A 19,437-nucleotide genomic window follows, 5' to 3' on the forward strand; every position below is an offset into this window, starting at 1 on the left:
GACCAAGTACAAATATTTGCTGAATGTGATGCTGAAAAGCCACTCTCTTTCAGTTATGTACACCTACTCAGTGTATCATTCCATTAAGAGTCCCGGTAGCGCCCTTGCCCAATTTTTAGAAGACTCAGGACACTTGAGAACCTAGAATTGAGATCCACTGCTAGAAATTAAAGACAGAAATGTGACTCTTAAATAATGAAATATATCCAAATGTAACCTAATATATTTACAAGAATTCTGAAACTAACACACCTTAGACTAAAACTAAAAAATGAAGCACTATCACATGTATTAAGTGATCTTTCTAATACCTATATATATATAAAACAGGTATCATCATGGTTTATCATTTTATAGATAAGGCAACTGAGGAGATGAAGCAATTCCTCTACATTACAAAGCTAATTAAGTGACATAGCCAAGACTGAACCCTAGGAGTTTGCTGACTCATAACTCCAGTCTCTTTATATCAAAGCACAGTGAGCTTTCATAAAGCAGCCAAAAGGACTTTACAAGAATCTCAGAGGACAATTTAATCATTGGAGCATTTTACAAAACAAAATCCCAGGATGACAGTAACAGAAACACCATGTGTTTCACACATTTTTAAATGCATATGATACATACATAAAGTATACTTAATAAATAAATAGGAATATTGTCGTCCTCTCTGTAGCCATGTCTCATACACGTCTGTGAGAGACTTTTCAAAGCCATCGTTTTAACACAGGCCTATTCCTTTCGTGTTTCCCAAATCTGGCTCCTTAGCAAAATCACAGTGGCTGTGCTCGCAGGTGCAAAAGTACAGGCTCCCAGGCCCCGACGTGGAGATTTTAAACAAGCTCAGAATCTGCATTTTAACTGCTTCTATTATTTAAATGTTTGTTTTTAATCTGAAAAATAAGCATTCTAGATGATTCTGATTAGCCAAATATGCAGTACTACCCCAACAGAAGTCTTAGAGAAAAAGCAAGCCAAGAAAACCTATGAAATTGAAATCCAGAGACAAAGATTTTTTTTTTTCTTTTTTTTTTTTTTGCGGTACGCGGGCCTCTTACTTTCGTGGCCTCTCCCGTTGCGGAGCACACAGGCTCCGGACGCGCAGGCTCAGCGGCCATGGCTCACAGGCCCAGCCGCTCCACGGCATGTGGGATCTTCCTGGACCGAGGCACGAACCCGTGTCCCCTGCATTGGCAGGTGGACTCTCAACCACTGCGCCACCAGGGAAGCCCCAGAGACAAAGATTATTAACGAATTTCCCCAGCCCTGAAGCCAGAAGAGAACAAAAAGGTAAACGATAGCCCTATTCCAACCGTGAACCCAAACGTAGCTTTTTTTGCCCCAACTTGTTGACCTCTCCCTAGTACCATGCTATGGGACAGATGTAGATGCTAAGAGTTTCAATTTTAAGATTCTAAAAAAGTTTGACTCTACTAAAACTCAGTAAAGCCCAAAACACAAGCATAAGGCTGTGATGGGTATTTAAGTGGCAGCTTTCCCCCAGACCCTAGGCAAAAATTGACACAGAGAAGAGGATCTGGGGTGGGGAGTGATGAGGGAGAGGGGAGGAGCTGACCTAGTGAGAGAAGTTGGCTGGCCCACTGGTTTCACTGGCCCAGACAGGAGTCCACAGAAAAAAACACTCATGAATGAGAGTCTTCTGAGTGATACTGAGAACAGCCCCCAGGAGGGATTCCTAAGCAGGATATCATCATCACAATCATAATCATCATCTACTTACAAGCTGCCTCTTCTTGGAAGGCTCAGCTCCTTCTGAAAAGCAAAACACAAACGTAAGTTAGAGAGAAATAAGGACCCGTCTGAGTCCTGCAGGTCTGTACTAAATGTCCTAGAAGATTTATAGCATCATATTAATAATGGCAAAAACTCAATATTTCTAAATAATAACCTTTTTCTTTGTCTCTCAAATTTTAGTGAAATAATAAGCAGTCTGGTTAACTATCTATCATCTCCTCATCCTTCCTTCCCAAAAGGAATGTCTCACAGAACACTTGCAGCACTTTCACCACTAGATGTAACCAACTGGCCAATGAAGATTCCAGGTATTCACCGGGCCAGCCATCAATGGCTGATGAATTGTAAAGGACTCATATCATTAGAGTCAGTGATATGAAAGGAATGAAATGGAATATTTTCTTTAATTATAAAATATTTTTGACAAATAAATAAGTACAGAAAATAATATCACAAAGAGATGACTATACACACCACTGACATGAGAAATAACCCTTGCAATAGCAGATGGGCCCCTGTGACTTGCTTTCTAAATTTATCAAGTCCCACCTCCCACTAGTCTCCACTTAACAACTATTCTTAATTTTCTGTTTATCTTTTCCATAAGTGTCTTTATTTTTTATTACATATATCCATAAATTATTAGTATTGTTTTACACATTTTTTAATTATATACTTAAAACACTGTATATATTCATCTGCTGACATCAATCTACATTATAATTAAGAGATTCACCCATGTGAATATATTTCACTTTAGTTCATATATCTATAGTACAGTAGTCCAGTCTATAGATTTTTATAGTATTTATTTATCCATTCTCCAGTAAATGGAAATTTAATTTTCTTTCCATGTTTTTCTTCTCCATCAAAACAATACTCCTATAAACATGCTGTACTTGCTTCCTCATGCACATGTATAAAAAGTTTCTTGGAAGTATACACTTAGATGTGGCATGAACTGAGTCAGAAACTGCATCAGAAATTGCTCCCAAAATGACTGTACCAATTTACCTTTCCCCTCCAACACTTCCTAACAGTTCTCCTTTCCAGACCTGTCTCCCAAACTCCTGACACTTATAATCAATTGCCTTCTCAACATTTCAAATCCAAAGTGTCCAAAACTGAATGTGTTCTCTCCACCAAAACGGACTCCAACCATAGCCTTTCCCCATCTCAGATGACGGTAATTCTATTCTTCCTGTTGTTCATCAGACCAAAACCCTGGACATCTGGACTCTTGTTTTTAACACACCCCACATCCCATCCAACAGGAATTCTTAATGGCTTTAAATTTAAAATACAGCCAGAATACAACCATTTTCCACTATCTCCAAAGACTTACATGCTTACAATCTCTTAAGCAAAAACCTTGGATTTAGTCATGTTTTAGAAATCAGAATTGGGGGTGGGTAATTAAAGTAATAGTAATATATATATATAGTAATAGTAATATATATATACACACACACACACATACATATATATATAATATATAACAACCTCAAAAAAGACTAGGTCACCAACAAAATACATCAAAAACATTAAGATTTCTCCAGTAAAGTGTATGACAGCCACAATAAATGTGATAAAAACTCTGAAGAGTCTCAGTTCAGTTTTGTCACCAGAAGAGTTCAAATTAGGTCAGGTTTTACTGCTAAATGAGTTACAGAATCTCTTGGGTTTTGCTATTACGATCTAAGCCACCATGGTCTCTCCCCAGCCTCACAACTGTCTCCAACTGGTATCCCATTCCTGCTTCTATCCTTAACCCACATGGTCTATTCTTAACAGAGTGATCCTTTTAAAGGTCAGTAAGATCACAACACTCCTACTCAAAATCCTGGAATGGCTCCTCATTTCATTCAAGAATAAAAGTCAAGACCTAAATGGGTGACCCACCACCCTTCCCCAGTATCTCTCTGACCTCCTCTCTCCCGTGCACACTTGCACATTTTGATCCAGCCACACTGGACTTTACTGTTTGTCAAACACATCCGGTATTCTTCTGCCTTAAAGCCTTGTGCTAATTTGTGCACTCTGCCTAGAATGCTCCTCTTCCCCAAATATTTCCTTGGCTAACCCCTACAGCTTTCAAATCTCTTGGCTCAATTTTCACCTGAGTTCTTAATGAAACCTACTACGCTGATAGCTCTATATAACATTACAACGTATTTTCCACCCCATCACACTCTTACTCCACTCTGCTTTTATAACCAATACACTTTCCATACACTTACCACTTCTAACGCACTACGTAATTTACTTGTTTATAATGTTTATTGTTCATTTTCTGTCTTTCCCCACTAAAATCTAAGCTCCATGAGTGCTGGGATCTTAGTCTGTTTTATTTAGTAATGTACCTCAACAACTTAGAACAGTGACTGGCAAGTAGTAGATGCTCAAAAATTTGTTGAACAAATGATTTCACATACTCGCCAATACCTGGCATTTGTTAGACTGTTTAATTTTTGTCAATCTAATGGCTGTGATCGTATCACAGTATGGGTTTAATTGCCATTTCCCATAATTACTAGTGAAGCTAAACAGTGTTTTATATGTTTATTGGCCATTAGAGTTTCCTCAACTGTGAATTGTCTATTTACAATCGTCCCTCGGTATCAGCAGGGGATTGGTTTCAGAACTGGCAGATACTAATACCTGCATATGTTCAAGTCCCTTAGATAAAACAGCACCATACAGTACAGTTGGCCCTCCATATCTGCAGCTGGGGAGCCTGCCAAGACGCAGGGTCAAGTGTATATCCCTGGCCTATTCTTCTATTAGGTTTTCTATCTTTTTTCTTATTGAGTATAGGCATTTACCTAATATATTCTGGATACTAATTATTTGTGGATTATATTCACTGAAAATGTTCTCAGTCTTTTTACTTTTTTTTAATGGAGCCACCAAAGAATTTAATTTTTATATCATCAAATCTATTATTCTCCTTTATATTATCTATTTTTACATATAAGAAATACATCCCTAAGACTCCTCGCTCCCAATGCAGAGAACCCAGGTTCGATCCCTGGTCGGGGAACTAGATCCCGCACACATGCCGCAACTAAGAGCTCGCATGCCTCAACTAAGACCCAGAGCAGCCTAAATAAATAAATAAATATTAAGAAATACATCCCTGACACACAGAGACATGAATACATTTACTTATATTTTCTTCTAAAAGATTATAGGTTTACTTTTCACACTAAGTTTGTGAATATACCTGGAACTTATTTTTGCATATGGTGGGAGATAGGAATCCCATTATATTTTTTTCTATAGGAGTGATCAATTATCCCAAGCCATTTATTAAATGATATGCAATGTCAGTTCTGTCATATATTAAGTTTCCATGTACACAGGGGTGTCTTTCTTGACTATATTCTATTCCACTGTGCTGTCAGCCCCTGTGCCTATACCACGCTGTTTAATTGGTATAGCTTGACAATAAATCTTGATATTTGTAAGGCAAGTCCACTCACATTGTTATTAGTCCTCAAAATTATGGGAGTTATTCTTGGGACTCTGCTCTTCCATATAAATTTTAGGATCAAGTTGTAGATTAAAACTTGACACTGCACTCAATCTAGAGGATAACTGACACATTTATAATACAGACAACTGCTATATAAGAACATGGTAAATCTATTTATTTAGGTCTTCTTTAATATGTTTTAATAAAGTTTGATACATTTTCACATAAAGATTATACAAATCTTTTGTTATATTTATTTCTAGATAGCTTACATTTTCTTGTTGCCATTATAGTGTATTTTTTAACTAAATCAAGAGTTGTATTTCATTACACCAGTAACACCATTTTCTTCCCAATACAATATGAAAATTTTCAAACACAGGAAACAGAAAAGTTAAAAGATTTGTACAGTGAACATCCATATACACACCCACAACCCAGACTGTACAACTGTTAACATTTTGTGATATTTTCTTTGTCACATATTTAGCCATCTATCCACCCATTTGGGTTTTTTAAAATATTTATTTATTTATTTATTTATTTTGGCTGCGCTGGGTCTTAGCTGCAGCACGTGGGATATTCGCTGCAGCACGCAGACTCTTAGTTGCGGCATGTGAACTCTTAGTTGCAGCATGCATGCAGGATCTAGTTCCCCGACCAGGGATCGAACCCGGGCCCTCTGCATTGGGAGCGAGGAGTCTTTTTTTTTTTTTTTTTCGCTGCGTTGGGTCTTCACTGCTGTACATGGGCTTTCGCTAGTTGCAGCGAGAGGGGTCTACTCTTCGTTGTGGTGCATGGGCTTCTCATTGCAATGGCTTTTCTTGCTGAGGAGCATGGGCTCTAGGGTGTGCGGGCTTCCGTAGTTGTGGTGCACAGGCTTCAGTAGTTGTGGTTCACAGGCTCTAGAGCACAGGCTCAGTAGTTGTGGCGCACAGGCTTAGCTGTTCTGCGGTATGTGGGATCTTCCCAGACCAGGGCTCAAACCCGTTTTCCCCTGCAGTGGCAGGCGGATTCTTAACCACTGCACCACCAGGGAAGTCCCTGTTTTTTTTCTGTTGTTGTTATTTTGTTTTTGGTTTTTTTTTTAATGCATCTCAAAGTAGACTGTGGACATCAGTACACATTTCAGTATGTATATCATTAAATAGAATTCAGTATTTGTTTACAACTTTTTCATGTTGGGTTTTTTTTTTTTAAGGTAAACGCTGAACTGCACAAACCTTAGGTGTACCAATGAATAAGTATGATAAATGTATATGCTCAGATAACCTAAATCCCTAACAAAATACAGAGTATTTCCATCAATTCAGAAAGTTTCATCATGTCCTTTCTTGGTAAATCCCCAACAAACCACTATTCCCTCGCCCCAAGCAAATACTATTCCCATATTTTCACCATAGATTTTTTTTCACCAGAGCTTCGTATCAATGGAATTATACAAATATGAACCTCTTTATATAACCCCTTCTTTCACTCAGTATAGTGTTTCAGAAATTCATCCATGTGGTTGTATATAACAGTACCAATATCCAATCATATTAATATACCACAGTTTATTAATCCTTTCTCCTACTAATGGACATTTGAGTTATATCCAGTTTTGAGCTATTAACATTCCTGTACAAGTCTTTTTAATAGGCCTATGTCTCATTTGTCTTGAGTAAATAAGAGTGTAATTGCTGGGTTATAGGATAGATGTATGTTTAGTTTTATAAGAAACTACCAGATCTTTTTCTAAAGTGATTATACCATGTTACACTTCCATTAACAATGTATGAGAGTTTCAATTGCTCCACATTCTAGCTAATATAGGTTACCCTCGTTAATAATATAAGAATTGCTCTACATTCATGCCAAGATATGATATCAGTATTTTAAATTTCAGCCATTCTTGTGAGTGTGTAGCACTATCTCACTGGGGATTTGCATTTTCCTGATGAATAATGATGTTGAGTATCTTGTAATGTGCTTATTAGCCATCAGTACATATTCTTGTATGAATTACCTTAAAATATTTTGCCCCTTTTATAACTGGACTATTTATCTTTTTATTATTGAGTTGTAAGCGTTCTTCATATATTCTAGATGCAAGTCCTTTATCAGATATTTTGATGAGCATTTTCTCCCAGCCTGTGGCTTGCCTAGTGAAGTTATAAGTGGTGTCTTCTTTTCTTTTTTTTTTTGCCATGCCACACAGTTTGTGGGATCTTGGTTCCCCGACCAGGGAACAAGCCCATGCCCCCTGCAGTGGAAGCGTGGAGTCCTAACCACTGAATCACAAGGGAATTCCCATAAGTGGCGTCTTTTTCTTTTTTTTTTTTGAAAAAGACAAATTTTTCTTGTCCTCATGGAGCTTACAGTCTAACAGGAAGAAAGACAGTAACTGAGTCATCACACACATAACTAAAGTAGTTACAAGTTGGGTTCAGTGCTCAAGCAGAGAATAACAGGGGCAAGAGAAGTTGACTTCATTTTTATCAAAATGACACACGCATCTGGTTAAAAAAACCACACAAACACTATAGAACAACTTCGAATATAGCGAACAATCCTTTCATCCTCTCTCCTCAACCTTCAGTTCCACGAGGCTACTTTTAACCCTTCTCTTTTAATTCTTCTGCTGATTGACCTCTATTTCTCTAGATAATATGCTTCTGTCCTCTTTTTTTTTTAAATTTTAGAATTTTATTTATTTTTTTATACAGCAGGTTCTTATTAGTTATCCATTTTATATATATTAGTGCATATATGTCAATCCCAATCTCCCAATTCATCACACCACCACCATCCCCCACCATAAGTGGCATCTAACTGTTGTGGCCTCTCCCGTTATGGAGCACAGGCTCCGGACGCGCAGGCTCATCAGCCATGGCTCACGGGGCCAGCCACTTCGCGGCATGTGGGATCTTCCCGGACCAGGGCACGAACCCATGTCCCCTGCATCGGCAGGTGGACTCTCAACCACTGTGCCACCAGGGAAGCCCATAAGTGGCATCTTTTGATGAACAAAAGTTTTTACTTTAACGAAGGTCAATTTGCCAGTATTTTTTTTTAATGGTTAATGCTTTTAGTATCTTGTCTAAGAAAACTCTGCCCATGCCAAGGACACAAAAATATTTTCCTACATTTTATTTCCATATGCTTTATGGTTTTAGCCTTATGTTTAGGTCCACATATGTTTATGATCCACGTCTGAATTAATTTTGGGGTAATATGTGAGATGGGGTTAAGGCTCATTTTTTTCCCATATGCTATCCACTTATTCCAGCACCATGTATTAAAAACACTATCTTTTTCTCAACAGATTGCTTTGCCACCTTTGTTGAAAATCAAATTGTAATAGAATGGGCTATTTCTGGCTCTCTACTGCACTCTACTGATCTATTTTTCTAGCCTATGCCAGCACCACACTTTCTTGATCATGTAGCTTTTTATCAAGTATTGAAGTCAGATCATGGGGTGCTTTAACTTTGTTCTTTTTCAATATTGCTTTGGATATTCTAGATTCTTTGCATTTCGATATGAATTTTAGAAACAGATTATTCACTTTTACCCAAAAAAGGCCTGCTGGGATTACAGACCAATTTGGAAAGCAGTGACAGCCTAATATTGAGTCTTTATATCCATGAACACAGTATTTCTCCACTAACTTAGACCTGCTTTAATTACTCTAAGCAATGTTTTATAGTTTTCAGCAAAAAGATCTTGTACTTCTATTGCTAAGTTTATCTCTAAGAAGATTTTTTTTTTTTTTTTGCGGTACGCGGGCCTCTCACTGTTGTGGCCTCTCCCGTTGCGGAGCACAGGCTCCGGACGCGCAGGCTCAGCGGCCATGGCTCACGGGCCTAGCCGCTCTGCGGCATGTGGGATCTTCCCGGACCGGGGCACAAACCCGTGTCCCCTGCATCGGCAGGTGGACTCTCAACCACTGCACCACCAGGGAAGCCCAGAAGATTTTTTTTAATTGAAGTATAGTTGTTGTATAATATTATATAAAGTTAAGATGATTTTTGAAGCTATTGTAAATAAAATCTTTATTTCACTTACCAATTGCTTGCTTCTGGTATGGGAAAGCAATCAATTTTTTATATATTAACTGTATATATTACAATTTAAATTCATTATTATAGTTGTAATGACTGTTTTGTACATTCCCTAGGATTTTTCTATATAAACAATCATGTTCTCTATAAATAGTTTTACTTCTTTCCACTTTCTAGGATTGTCTGTGGTACACATCCTTGCCTTGTTTCTCATTTGATTGTAGAGGGAAAGAGTTCAACATTTTACTACTAAATATGATGTTAGCTGTAGATTTTTCATAGGCCACTTTGATCAAATTGATAAAGTTCCTTTCTATTCCTAATTTGTTTAGAGTTTTTATCAGTAATGAGTATTGATTTTGCCAAGTACTTTCTCTGAATATGCTGAAATAATCATATGGTTTTTCTCCTCTATTCTGTTAATGTGGTGAATTACAGCGATTGATTTTCTAGTATTAGACTAATCTCGCATTTCTGGGTTAAACCCAATTTTGTCAAATACACCATTAGATTATCTTTGCTAATATTTTATTAATGACTTTTACACCTATGTTCAGAAGGGATAATGGTCTCCAGTTTTCTTTTATTATAATGTCTTTGTCAGATTCTGGTATAACAATTATGCCAGCCTCCTAAAACTGGCTGTGAAGTGTTCCTGCCTCCTCTATTTTCTAAAAGAGTTTGTGTAAGATTGGTGTTATTTCACTAATAAAACCATATGGGGTCTGGAGGCTTTTCTTTAGGATTTTTTGCCTATACGTTAATAAATAAGATTGGCCTATGTACTTTTTCTTCTCAGATTGTCCTTGTCAGTTTTGGCTTCATGGTTATACTATACTCATAAAATGTGCTAGGAAAGTGTGTCCTCTTTTTCTATTTTCTGAAACAACCTATGTAACACTGGGAACATCATTCTTTGAACCTACATGACAGTTCTGGCTTCTTGAATAGTTTAAATAGATAACATGAGGTGGATTTATATTTGGGGGCAATAACCATAAACAAAAATTCTATAAAATGCGTCTCTGAATCCTCTTTAAACAAGGAAATGCATCCATGGAAATCCATCCCTTCTGCATTCCTTACCCACTTCTTGCACCTACACAAAAGCCTACATTTGCAAGATGGATACCCAGGGTTCCAGATCAGTACATTCTGTGCCAAGCTTTCCAGTACCATACAGACAGGCCTAAGGAAAGGAGAAGAAGAACTGGTCTCCAATCAGATAAAGGTAGTCCAAGGAACAATGATTTCCCAGTCCTCCCTTTCCCAGAGAATATTCATAGCAGGCTGAGGAAGAAAGCTGCATAATCAGGAAATTTGGCTGAGGTAAGAAGAGCATTCATTTAGGCAAATAACCATAAATTCTCTGACTTGTCGCTTACTCTTAGAAAGTAGGATGGTAATATCTGACAGTACATTACAAAATCAGGTGAAGCCTGTCCCATCCAACCTTCTCTGACCTACTAGTTATCTCTGGACTCACGATGTTCTGATTAGCATTCTGAACACATTCAAGTCTATCCCACCTTGAGATAAGAAAAATATTTCCCTTAATTACTACATATCCCTCTTCAACCACTGCCTTATCAATTCTTTTTTCCCTTCACAGTCACACTTCTTGAATGAGTTGTCTACATTCACTGTCTCCAATGCCTCACCTTCTATTTTCTTCACACACTGCAGATATCCCGAGACCTCACCACCCCATTTAAGCCATTCTTGCCAGGTTACCAATGGTCTCTATGTAAAGAACCTTTGCTGCATTTTTAGTCTATCTTTTCGTTTTTGGGCTTGACTGCTCAGCAGCATCTGACAGTATTATTCATTCTTCTGTTTCGAATGACTTTTCTATCCACCAAATCACACTCCCCTGTTTTACCTCTTATCACTACTTAAACAACTTCCTTCATCTTAGATGCTCAAATGCTGATTGTCCTTAAAGCTCTCCCTGGAAACTCCTCTCTACACACATTTTACAGATGATGCCAATATTTGTATCTTCATCCCAGATCTCTCCCCACTATACAGTTGTATATAGTTTTATATACAACTACCTTGTCCTTAATATGTCTGAAAACTCAACTTATCTTTCTATGCAAACTTGCTCCTTCTCTGTTTTCCATTTCAGTGATGGTACCACCAAACTCAGAGTCATTCTTGATTCTTCACTTTCTCTCACACTACACATCCAATTATTCATCAAGCCTTGCCAGTTTTACCTCCAAAATATCTACCTTTAGTCAATTTCACTTTACTTCCACTGCTATGTCTCCTAGTCCAAGCCAGCATCATCCTGTAACATTCTCCTAACCGACCTCACTTTAGTTTTGTTCCCCTTGATTCTTAATGTTATATCAATATAAATATCATGTAATAAGTATCTATTTTCTAAGTGGTAATATATGAGTTTAACAAAACAAATAATGCAGTCAAAAAGATCTTTTTAAAATGCAGAACTGACTGGGTGATTTCTCTTCTTAAAAACCCTTAATAACCCTTAATGGATAAAGTCTAAAATCCTTCCTGTAGCCTATAGGGCACTGCCTAGCTGCTACTGCCTTCCTCTCCTAGCATCATTTGCACAATTCTCCAGGCTTGTTGGAGTTTTGATCTTTTAGACACAGCATACTCTCTCTCTCACCCTCAGGGTTTCACAGCTATTGTTCTCTCTGCCTTTTCCTTTGCTCTTTTTATACATTCTTGGACCTTAGCTTAAACCTCATTTCCTCTGAGATTTCCCTATACACAGTTTCCCCAGCCTACCTCTATTTAATTCCAACACTTTACTACAATTAGTTGCTTAATTGTCTGTTTTCTGAGACTGACTGTTAGCTGGAGGAGGAGAGATCATTCTTGCTCACAATGGCATTACTAGCACCCAGCACAATACCCGGCCTAGTAAGTACCAAATGAACGTTTGATGAATAAATCAGTGAATCAGTAACGTAAGTAAATGGTACTTACTATTATCACTATCATCATTATAAGGCTCACATAGGGTCTTGCTCATTTGGAGTTATATTGATGAAAACTGTCAACTGCAATTAGGTCAGCAAAAGAGGCTTTACTAGAGAAAGGATATACTCTGCTATCACTTATATTATTTACTGACAGTCTTCAGGATGGTAGCTATTATTCCACTGTTTGTTTTTGTTTTGTTTTATTTTTTTAAAGCTTTCAGGAGAGGGAAACAAACAAACAAACAAAACAAAACAAAACCATTACCTACCAAGGAAATCCACTTTTATACCATTTACTAAGTGGCCTTAAAAGGACCATTATTCCCGAATACAAGCTTTTCCTCAGCTCTGGCAGCAAGCATTCTGCTGGGATGCACAAAAACCTCCCTTTCCTGTGTAGCAAATGTACCATTACAACTGCTCTGGGCATTATGGCGTTTTAGCTCCACTTATTTACACTTGAGTGTGAGTATATCTTGAGGTCAGGAACCAAGGGGAAATCGACGTATATGTAGCTATGGTGCGCCTATGAAACTCTAATGTATTTCACTCCTCTTGTTCCATTAAATTCAGATGTCCTCACCCTGAGAACAGGTTCCAATGACAAAATATTTACATTATACATTCATATTAAGAAACATGGAAAAGAGCACAAAATTTTAAGTTAAGAAAACTAGGTTCATGTTATGGCTCAATAACATATAACTTCTGTGGCCTGGGATTTCACCTACCTCTAAAGCTCAGATATAGTGCTTATAAAGGTCAAATAAAATAATGTATACAAAAGTATTTTATTCTATAAATTGTGACACAGATGATATGTGTTATTCTCATACGAGTTTGAAGAACAGTAAAAAGAGGCTGATGATCCTAACAGGATATTTCTACATGGCATAAAGAACTCAGGGCTCCGAGTCAAAAAAATATTTAAACACAGTTCTACTATTTACTCTGCTCATAAATCCTGGTCAGTCATTAAAAGCCTTTCTAAATCTCATTTTTCTTATCTGCACACCTGAGATAAAAATACCTATTTTGCCTATATCATAAAAGTTATTCCAAGGCTACAATAAGAAAACACATTTGAAAGCTTAAGGTTTTCATAAAAAAGATGCTCCATATCATATGTCATCAGGGAAATGCAAATCAAAATAATGAGACAGTACTACACACCTATAAGAATGGACAAAATCTGGAACACTACAACACCAAATGCTGGTTAGGATATGGAGCAAAAGGAACTCTTATTCACTGCTGGTGGGAATGCAAAATGGTACAGCCACTTTGGAAGACAGTTTGGCAACTCCTTACGAAACTAAACATACTCTTATTTTATGACCCAGCAATTGCACTAGGAGCTGAAAACTCATGTCCACACAAAAACTTGCACACAGATGTTTGTAGCAGCTTTATTTATAATTGCTAAAACTTGGAAACAATCAAGGTGTCCTTCAGTAGATAAACAGATAAACTGTGGTATATCTAGACAATGGAATATTATTCAGCACTAAAAAGAAATGAGCTATTGAGCCATGAAAAGGCATGAAGGAAAATTAAATGCATATTACTAAATGAAAGAAACCAATCTGAAAAGACTACATACTGTATGATTACAACTATATGATGTTCTAGAAAAGGTAAAACTATGGACACAGTAAAATGATCAGTGGGCCAGGGGTGGGGGCACGGGGAGATGAACTGGCAGACCACAGAGGATTTTTAGAGCAGTGAAAATACTGTGTACGATATTATAATTATGGATATGTCATTATACATTTGTCCCAACCCACAGAATATATAACACCAAGAGTGAATCCTAAAGTAAACTAAGGCCTTTGGGTGATTATGATGTGTCAATGTAGGTTCATCCTTGGTTAAAAAAAAGTACCGTTCTGGTGAATGATACTGATAATGGGGGAGGCTATGCATGTGCAGGGCAAGGAGTATATGAGAAATATCTGACCTTCCTCTCAAATTTGCTGTAAACCTAAAATTGCTCTAAAAACAAAATACGGTTTTTAACCACCCCCCCCAAAGAAGCTTAAGACTTGACAGTTTGGATTATCATTAATAATAATAAGTTGCATTTTTCTAATCTGACCCACCTCCAACAAGGTTTAAACGCTAATGGATGAATTGCTGACTCTGCTCCCAAAACTCAAGGATATATTGTTCAGAGTCTCTAAAATTTTTATTACCGTGTTGGATCCCTCAAGTTGACATATTTTGACACTGTCTGTCGAAAATGATATATCTCTCTTTTCTTGAACTATATTCTGAAGCTGCAAAGAAAGCTGTACATACTAAATTCTAGAGAAACAACCCCTCACTCCCTTTCACTTGTCCACAAAACAAACTTCTAAAGGTATTACATACAAAATAAGATGGTGCTCTTCACATGAGGAATCACTATCTATATGCATTACTCATTATTCACAATGACTAAACCCATAAAATATTTCCAAAGAAATGACAAAGGCCAAGTGTCTAAAGGCAACAACCACTACCCCCACAAGTAAATATGCAAGCCAAGAGTCACAAGGCTTGTGTTTGTCCTTTATATCAATAGCCACCAGCATGGAGATGACTGTGGGTTAAAACTATCTCTGCCTGAGACAGCTCCCAAACTGAGTCTCCCTCACCACATTTTCTATTTGAATTCTCACTTATATTTATTTATTTATTCATTCATTCATTCATTCATTCCTCTTCCACTGAGTAGCTGCACTCTTCCCAGAAAAGGAAATTAACAGCCTTTAAGAAACATAACTCAATCTTCCACTCCACTGGAAGTGGATAGAGGGTTGGGTTTTGGAGACAACTTCTCAACTAACATATAAAAGCAAGGCAGGGGTTGGGAGGTGGGGGCATTCTCCACAACTGAAAGACTAGATATCTCTTTACAGAACTTGTAATTAAACCCATATAGTGTGCCTAACATAAATAACACTGTTTGAGGTGAGAGCAGGAGTAGAGAACAACACTCTAGGGGCCACTCAGAATCCACTGCTGATGAAAATACCATCCTATACTTCGGTGACCAACTGGATGAAAGAAGACAACAAATACTTTTTTACTCTTATTGAAATACACTATAAATACAGAAAAATTCACATAAGCATACAACTCAAATTTTCACAAACTGAACACACTAGTGTAACCAACAGCCAGATTTTTAAAAAATGAATTATTACCATCAATCCAGAAGCATCCTCATGTCCCTTCTTCCAGTCACTACCTACACTCCCCAGGAAAACCATCTTCTTGATTTCTAAACTTTATAGGTCAGTTTTGCCGTTTTGTCATTTTCTTTACATGGAATATAGAGTATATACTCTTCTCTGTCTAGCACTTGTGTTCAACATATGCCCAATTCGAGTCCCAGAAGGCAAAAAGTAAATGCAGATGTTAACAATATCTGAAGAGATAATGGCTAAGAAATTCCCAAAACTGATAATAGAAATGAATACACAATATATAGGAAGCAAAATGTACCCCAAGTAGGATTAATTTTTTAAAAATCTAGACCAGGTAAATGATAATAATATTGAAAAACACCAGGGACTTCCCTGGTGGCACAGTAGTTAAAAGAGTCCATCTGCCAATGCAGGGGACACGGGTCCGAGCCCTGGTCTGGGAAGATCCCACACGCTGCAGAGCAACTAAGCCTGTGCGCCACAACTACTGAGCCTGTGTGCCACAGCTACTGAAGCCCGGGCACCTAGAGCCTGTGCTCCACAACAAGAGAAGCCACCACAATGAGAAGCCTGCGCACCGCAACAAAGAGTAGCCCCTGCTTGACGCAACTAGAGAAAGCCCACGCGCAGCAACGAAGACCCAACGCAGCCAAAATAAATAATTAATTTTTTTAAAAAAGAAAGAAAAACACCAAAGACAAAAATAAATCTTAAGAGACAGAAAATAAGATCCATAACCTTCAATGGAATGACAATTAGAGTTATCAATATACTTCTCAATAGCAATGATGGAAACCAAAAGATAGCTGAATAATATGTGCAAGTCTGAGAGAAAATGACTGTCAACACAAAATTGTGTACCTATACAAACCATCTTTCAAGGTCAAAAGTATTTAAAACAGACATTTAAATAAATATAAGTATTTACTACTAACATAACTATACTAATGTTAAATGACATACTTTAGGAAGAAGAAAAATGATCCCAGGAGGAAAGTCTAAGACCCAAAAATGAATATTGACCAAGAAAACTAGCAAAGATACATAAATCTCAGTTAAGTACTGACTGTATAAAATAACAATAGAAATATCCAACTTGTGGAATTTTTAAAAATACTGGACAAAAATAGCATGTATGTTTGGAGGGGGTGATGAGAAGGAAGGAGTCCTTGTGTTGTTCAGGAGGGGGGTTAAAATCTGAATTTGTTCTAATTCACCAGTAGAGTTGGAAAAATCAAATAAGAACACAAGCCAAAAAACTCTATCAATATTTTTAAATGGCAAAGAAGAAAAGGAGCTGTAAGGCATGGAAATGCAGGACATTGAATGTAAGAAATAATATGGCAGAAACAGTTCACAACAAATGTAAATAGACAAATTCACCAGTTTGCCCGGGGGTGGGGGGTGGGGGTAGTGGTAACTTACTGATAGCCATTTGCAACAGATACCCCAAAAGCAAACCTACATTGGAATGGTTGGGATAGTTGGTCTTAGAAAAACTAACAAAACAGATCTCAAATGATATAGAAAGGAAATACATCAAACTAGTAGACCAACTTATTAAAAGAAAAGCAAAGAATCAAGGGAAGAGATCTTCAAGACATTAGAAAAAGAAAAGGAGGAAAGCTAAGAAAGACAGAGGTCTTTAGTTGAGACATATATATTGCAAATTCAAATATTTTCAGAGGCCAGTAAGGTAATATATTTCATCAAATCTGAAAAAACTACTAATTTCAAGGGATGTCATTATTTTAGGTATTAGAAAAAAAATTGTAAGCAAAACAAAATAACCACTGCCAGTTAAAGTATAACATACCATCAAAAGTAACATACTATAACTTCAGAGCTGTTAAAAAGTAAAAAGATGAGAGCCTTAGAAATGATAAAATACAGTAAATGTATGAAGCTACAAAATATAAAATGAGAAAGGATTGGTGAGGCCTGTATTGGTCAATTTTTCTTAAAATCTCCAAAAGTAGTTAAATAAAACACATCTACAGGAAGTGTTTCACAGTCCTCCAAATTGTGATCTTCACACAGGAGAATACAAGAATTTAATTCAGAGATGATAAGGGGTTGTAATTTTAGAATATCGTAAGATTTCTAGGTGAAACAACTCCACCTATAAAAATATGCACTGCTTACGGAAAATATGCTGTTAAAAAAGAGCAAAGAGAACTCTAAAGATCTGAAGCTGCTTCGATTATCCTTTTCTGCAAAGATGTTGAAATTATCCATGATGACATTAGTTGCTACATGGGGATGATGACCAGAGGTTGACAGGTAAAGAAAGGAGAGAACAACATTCAAGAATGGGAAACTTCTGGAGAAGATAAATGAATATGGAAAAAATAATCCAAAAAAATGTGGTTTGGCTGTAACACAGGAGTACACTATAGAGCACAGAGGAAAAATAGGAAGTATACAGACAAATCACTCAATTTTTAAAGCCATTTAATTTACTGACATGAAGAAAATATTCATCAGCTTGGTGCTTTGTGACCACCTAGAGGGGTGGGATAGGGAGGGTGGGAGGGAGATGCAAGAGGGAGAGGATATGGGGATATATGTATACATATAGCTGATTCACTTTGTTATACAGCAGAAACTAACACTGTAAAGCAATTATACTCCAATAAAGATGTTTAAAAAAAAGAGAGAAGAAGAAAATATTCAGTGGTGCTAAGAAATGAAGAGTACAAATTGCAATTTTTCTTATTTTATCAAACTTCCCACAAAAAGAATAACGGGGACTTCCCCGGCGGTCCAATGGTTCAGATTCTGCCTTCCAATGCAGGAGGCGCGGGTCCTATCCCTGGTCAGGGAACTAAGATCCCACATGCCTCGGGGTGTGGCTAAAAATTAAAAAACAAAAACAAACAAACAAACAAAAATGAAATTTAGAGCATCAGGAGGAAATCATTAGGTTACATGCTTATACATATGTCGTTATCTTTTTAAAAATGAAATAACTTTCAAAAAGAATGTTTGAAATCTAGCTGGTTCTTGAAGTTTGTTTTCAATAAATATTATATACACATTCCTTTTTTTTTAATTTTCTGTTTTATTTATTTATTTTGGCCGCGACGTGCAGCATGCGTGATCTAGTTCCCTGACCCTGCATTGGGAGCACAGAGTCTTAATCAATGGACCACCAGGGAAGTCCCCAAGATTTTGTTTTTAAGGACTAAAATCTAACCTGAATTGCATTTTGTACGGTGATCATAATTTATTAGGATAGTCATAATTTTCAAAATTAAAAAAAAAATCCCAAGAATGCTTTGTTAACAGTACTTCCCAGTAGGCACTGTGCTGTCATATGTTCTCCAAAATAATAATTAAGTACCCCTGAATGATGGCACTTTTAAGCACTTTCACTTTTCAACATAAAAGGCAGAAAAGCAGAGAAGAAACATTGCACAGTTTTTGCCTGAAGGCAATAATTTTATCAGCAGAGCATATCCTCAGTTCAGAATCTGGGCTCTCTATACAATGAAGACCAATTACTTTGTCTGCCTTATAGGCAAATACTTAATGTAGAAATGATGGCGCTAAGAGAGTTGATAGTAAGAGTTTGTTTATGGTGGTCAGGTGACCCTTCAAAGTTAAAATAATCTCCCATAAAGTTGACTGGGAAATAGGGCAAATATAAAAGCACCTTCTTCCGTTCACAAAGGACTGCAGTCTCAAATATCTCACACTGCAGATGCTCCAAAAGTAGCAGTAGGATGAGAGCCAATTTTTACCATATGGAAGACCCAAACCTCAACTGCTCTTCAAGTAAAATGATGTCGTCAATCCCTACACAGGATGGAGACTCCTCCAGTTTTAAGGAAACATGCTCACAGAATCTCCCAGAGGTCTAAAAGGACCCAGGGATGCTGTAGTGTGTGAATGTGCAGGTTGAAACCACTACAGATCTTTTTCTAATAAGTAGGAAGCCAGTTTGAAAAAGAAGAGAGAAGCAGAGAAGCTGAGAAGCTGAGCAAAAGATTCTA

At 37.2% G+C, this 19,437-nt stretch overlaps 1 protein-coding gene across 4 annotated transcripts in view; it reads right to left on the minus strand.

Annotated features, from left to right (window-relative positions):
* Positions 1 to 19,437, minus strand: part of MAST2 (microtubule associated serine/threonine kinase 2) — a 192,540-nt gene that overhangs the window by 114,076 nt on the left and 59,027 nt on the right. For all 4 annotated transcript variants that reach the window (XM_029229653.1, XM_029229652.1, XM_029229651.1 and 1 more), the window contains exon 4: positions 1,742 to 1,773. In XM_029229653.1, the coding sequence (XP_029085486.1) occupies positions 1,742 to 1,773 (32 nt within the window). The remainder of the gene's footprint in view (positions 1 to 1,741; positions 1,774 to 19,437) is intronic.

This window comes from Monodon monoceros, unplaced genomic scaffold, assembly GCF_005190385.1.
Source record: "Monodon monoceros isolate NGI ecotype Baffin Bay Population unplaced genomic scaffold, NGI_Narwhal_1 Super_Scaffold_18, whole genome shotgun sequence".
Lineage (NCBI taxonomy): Eukaryota > Metazoa > Chordata > Mammalia > Artiodactyla > Monodontidae > Monodon > Monodon monoceros.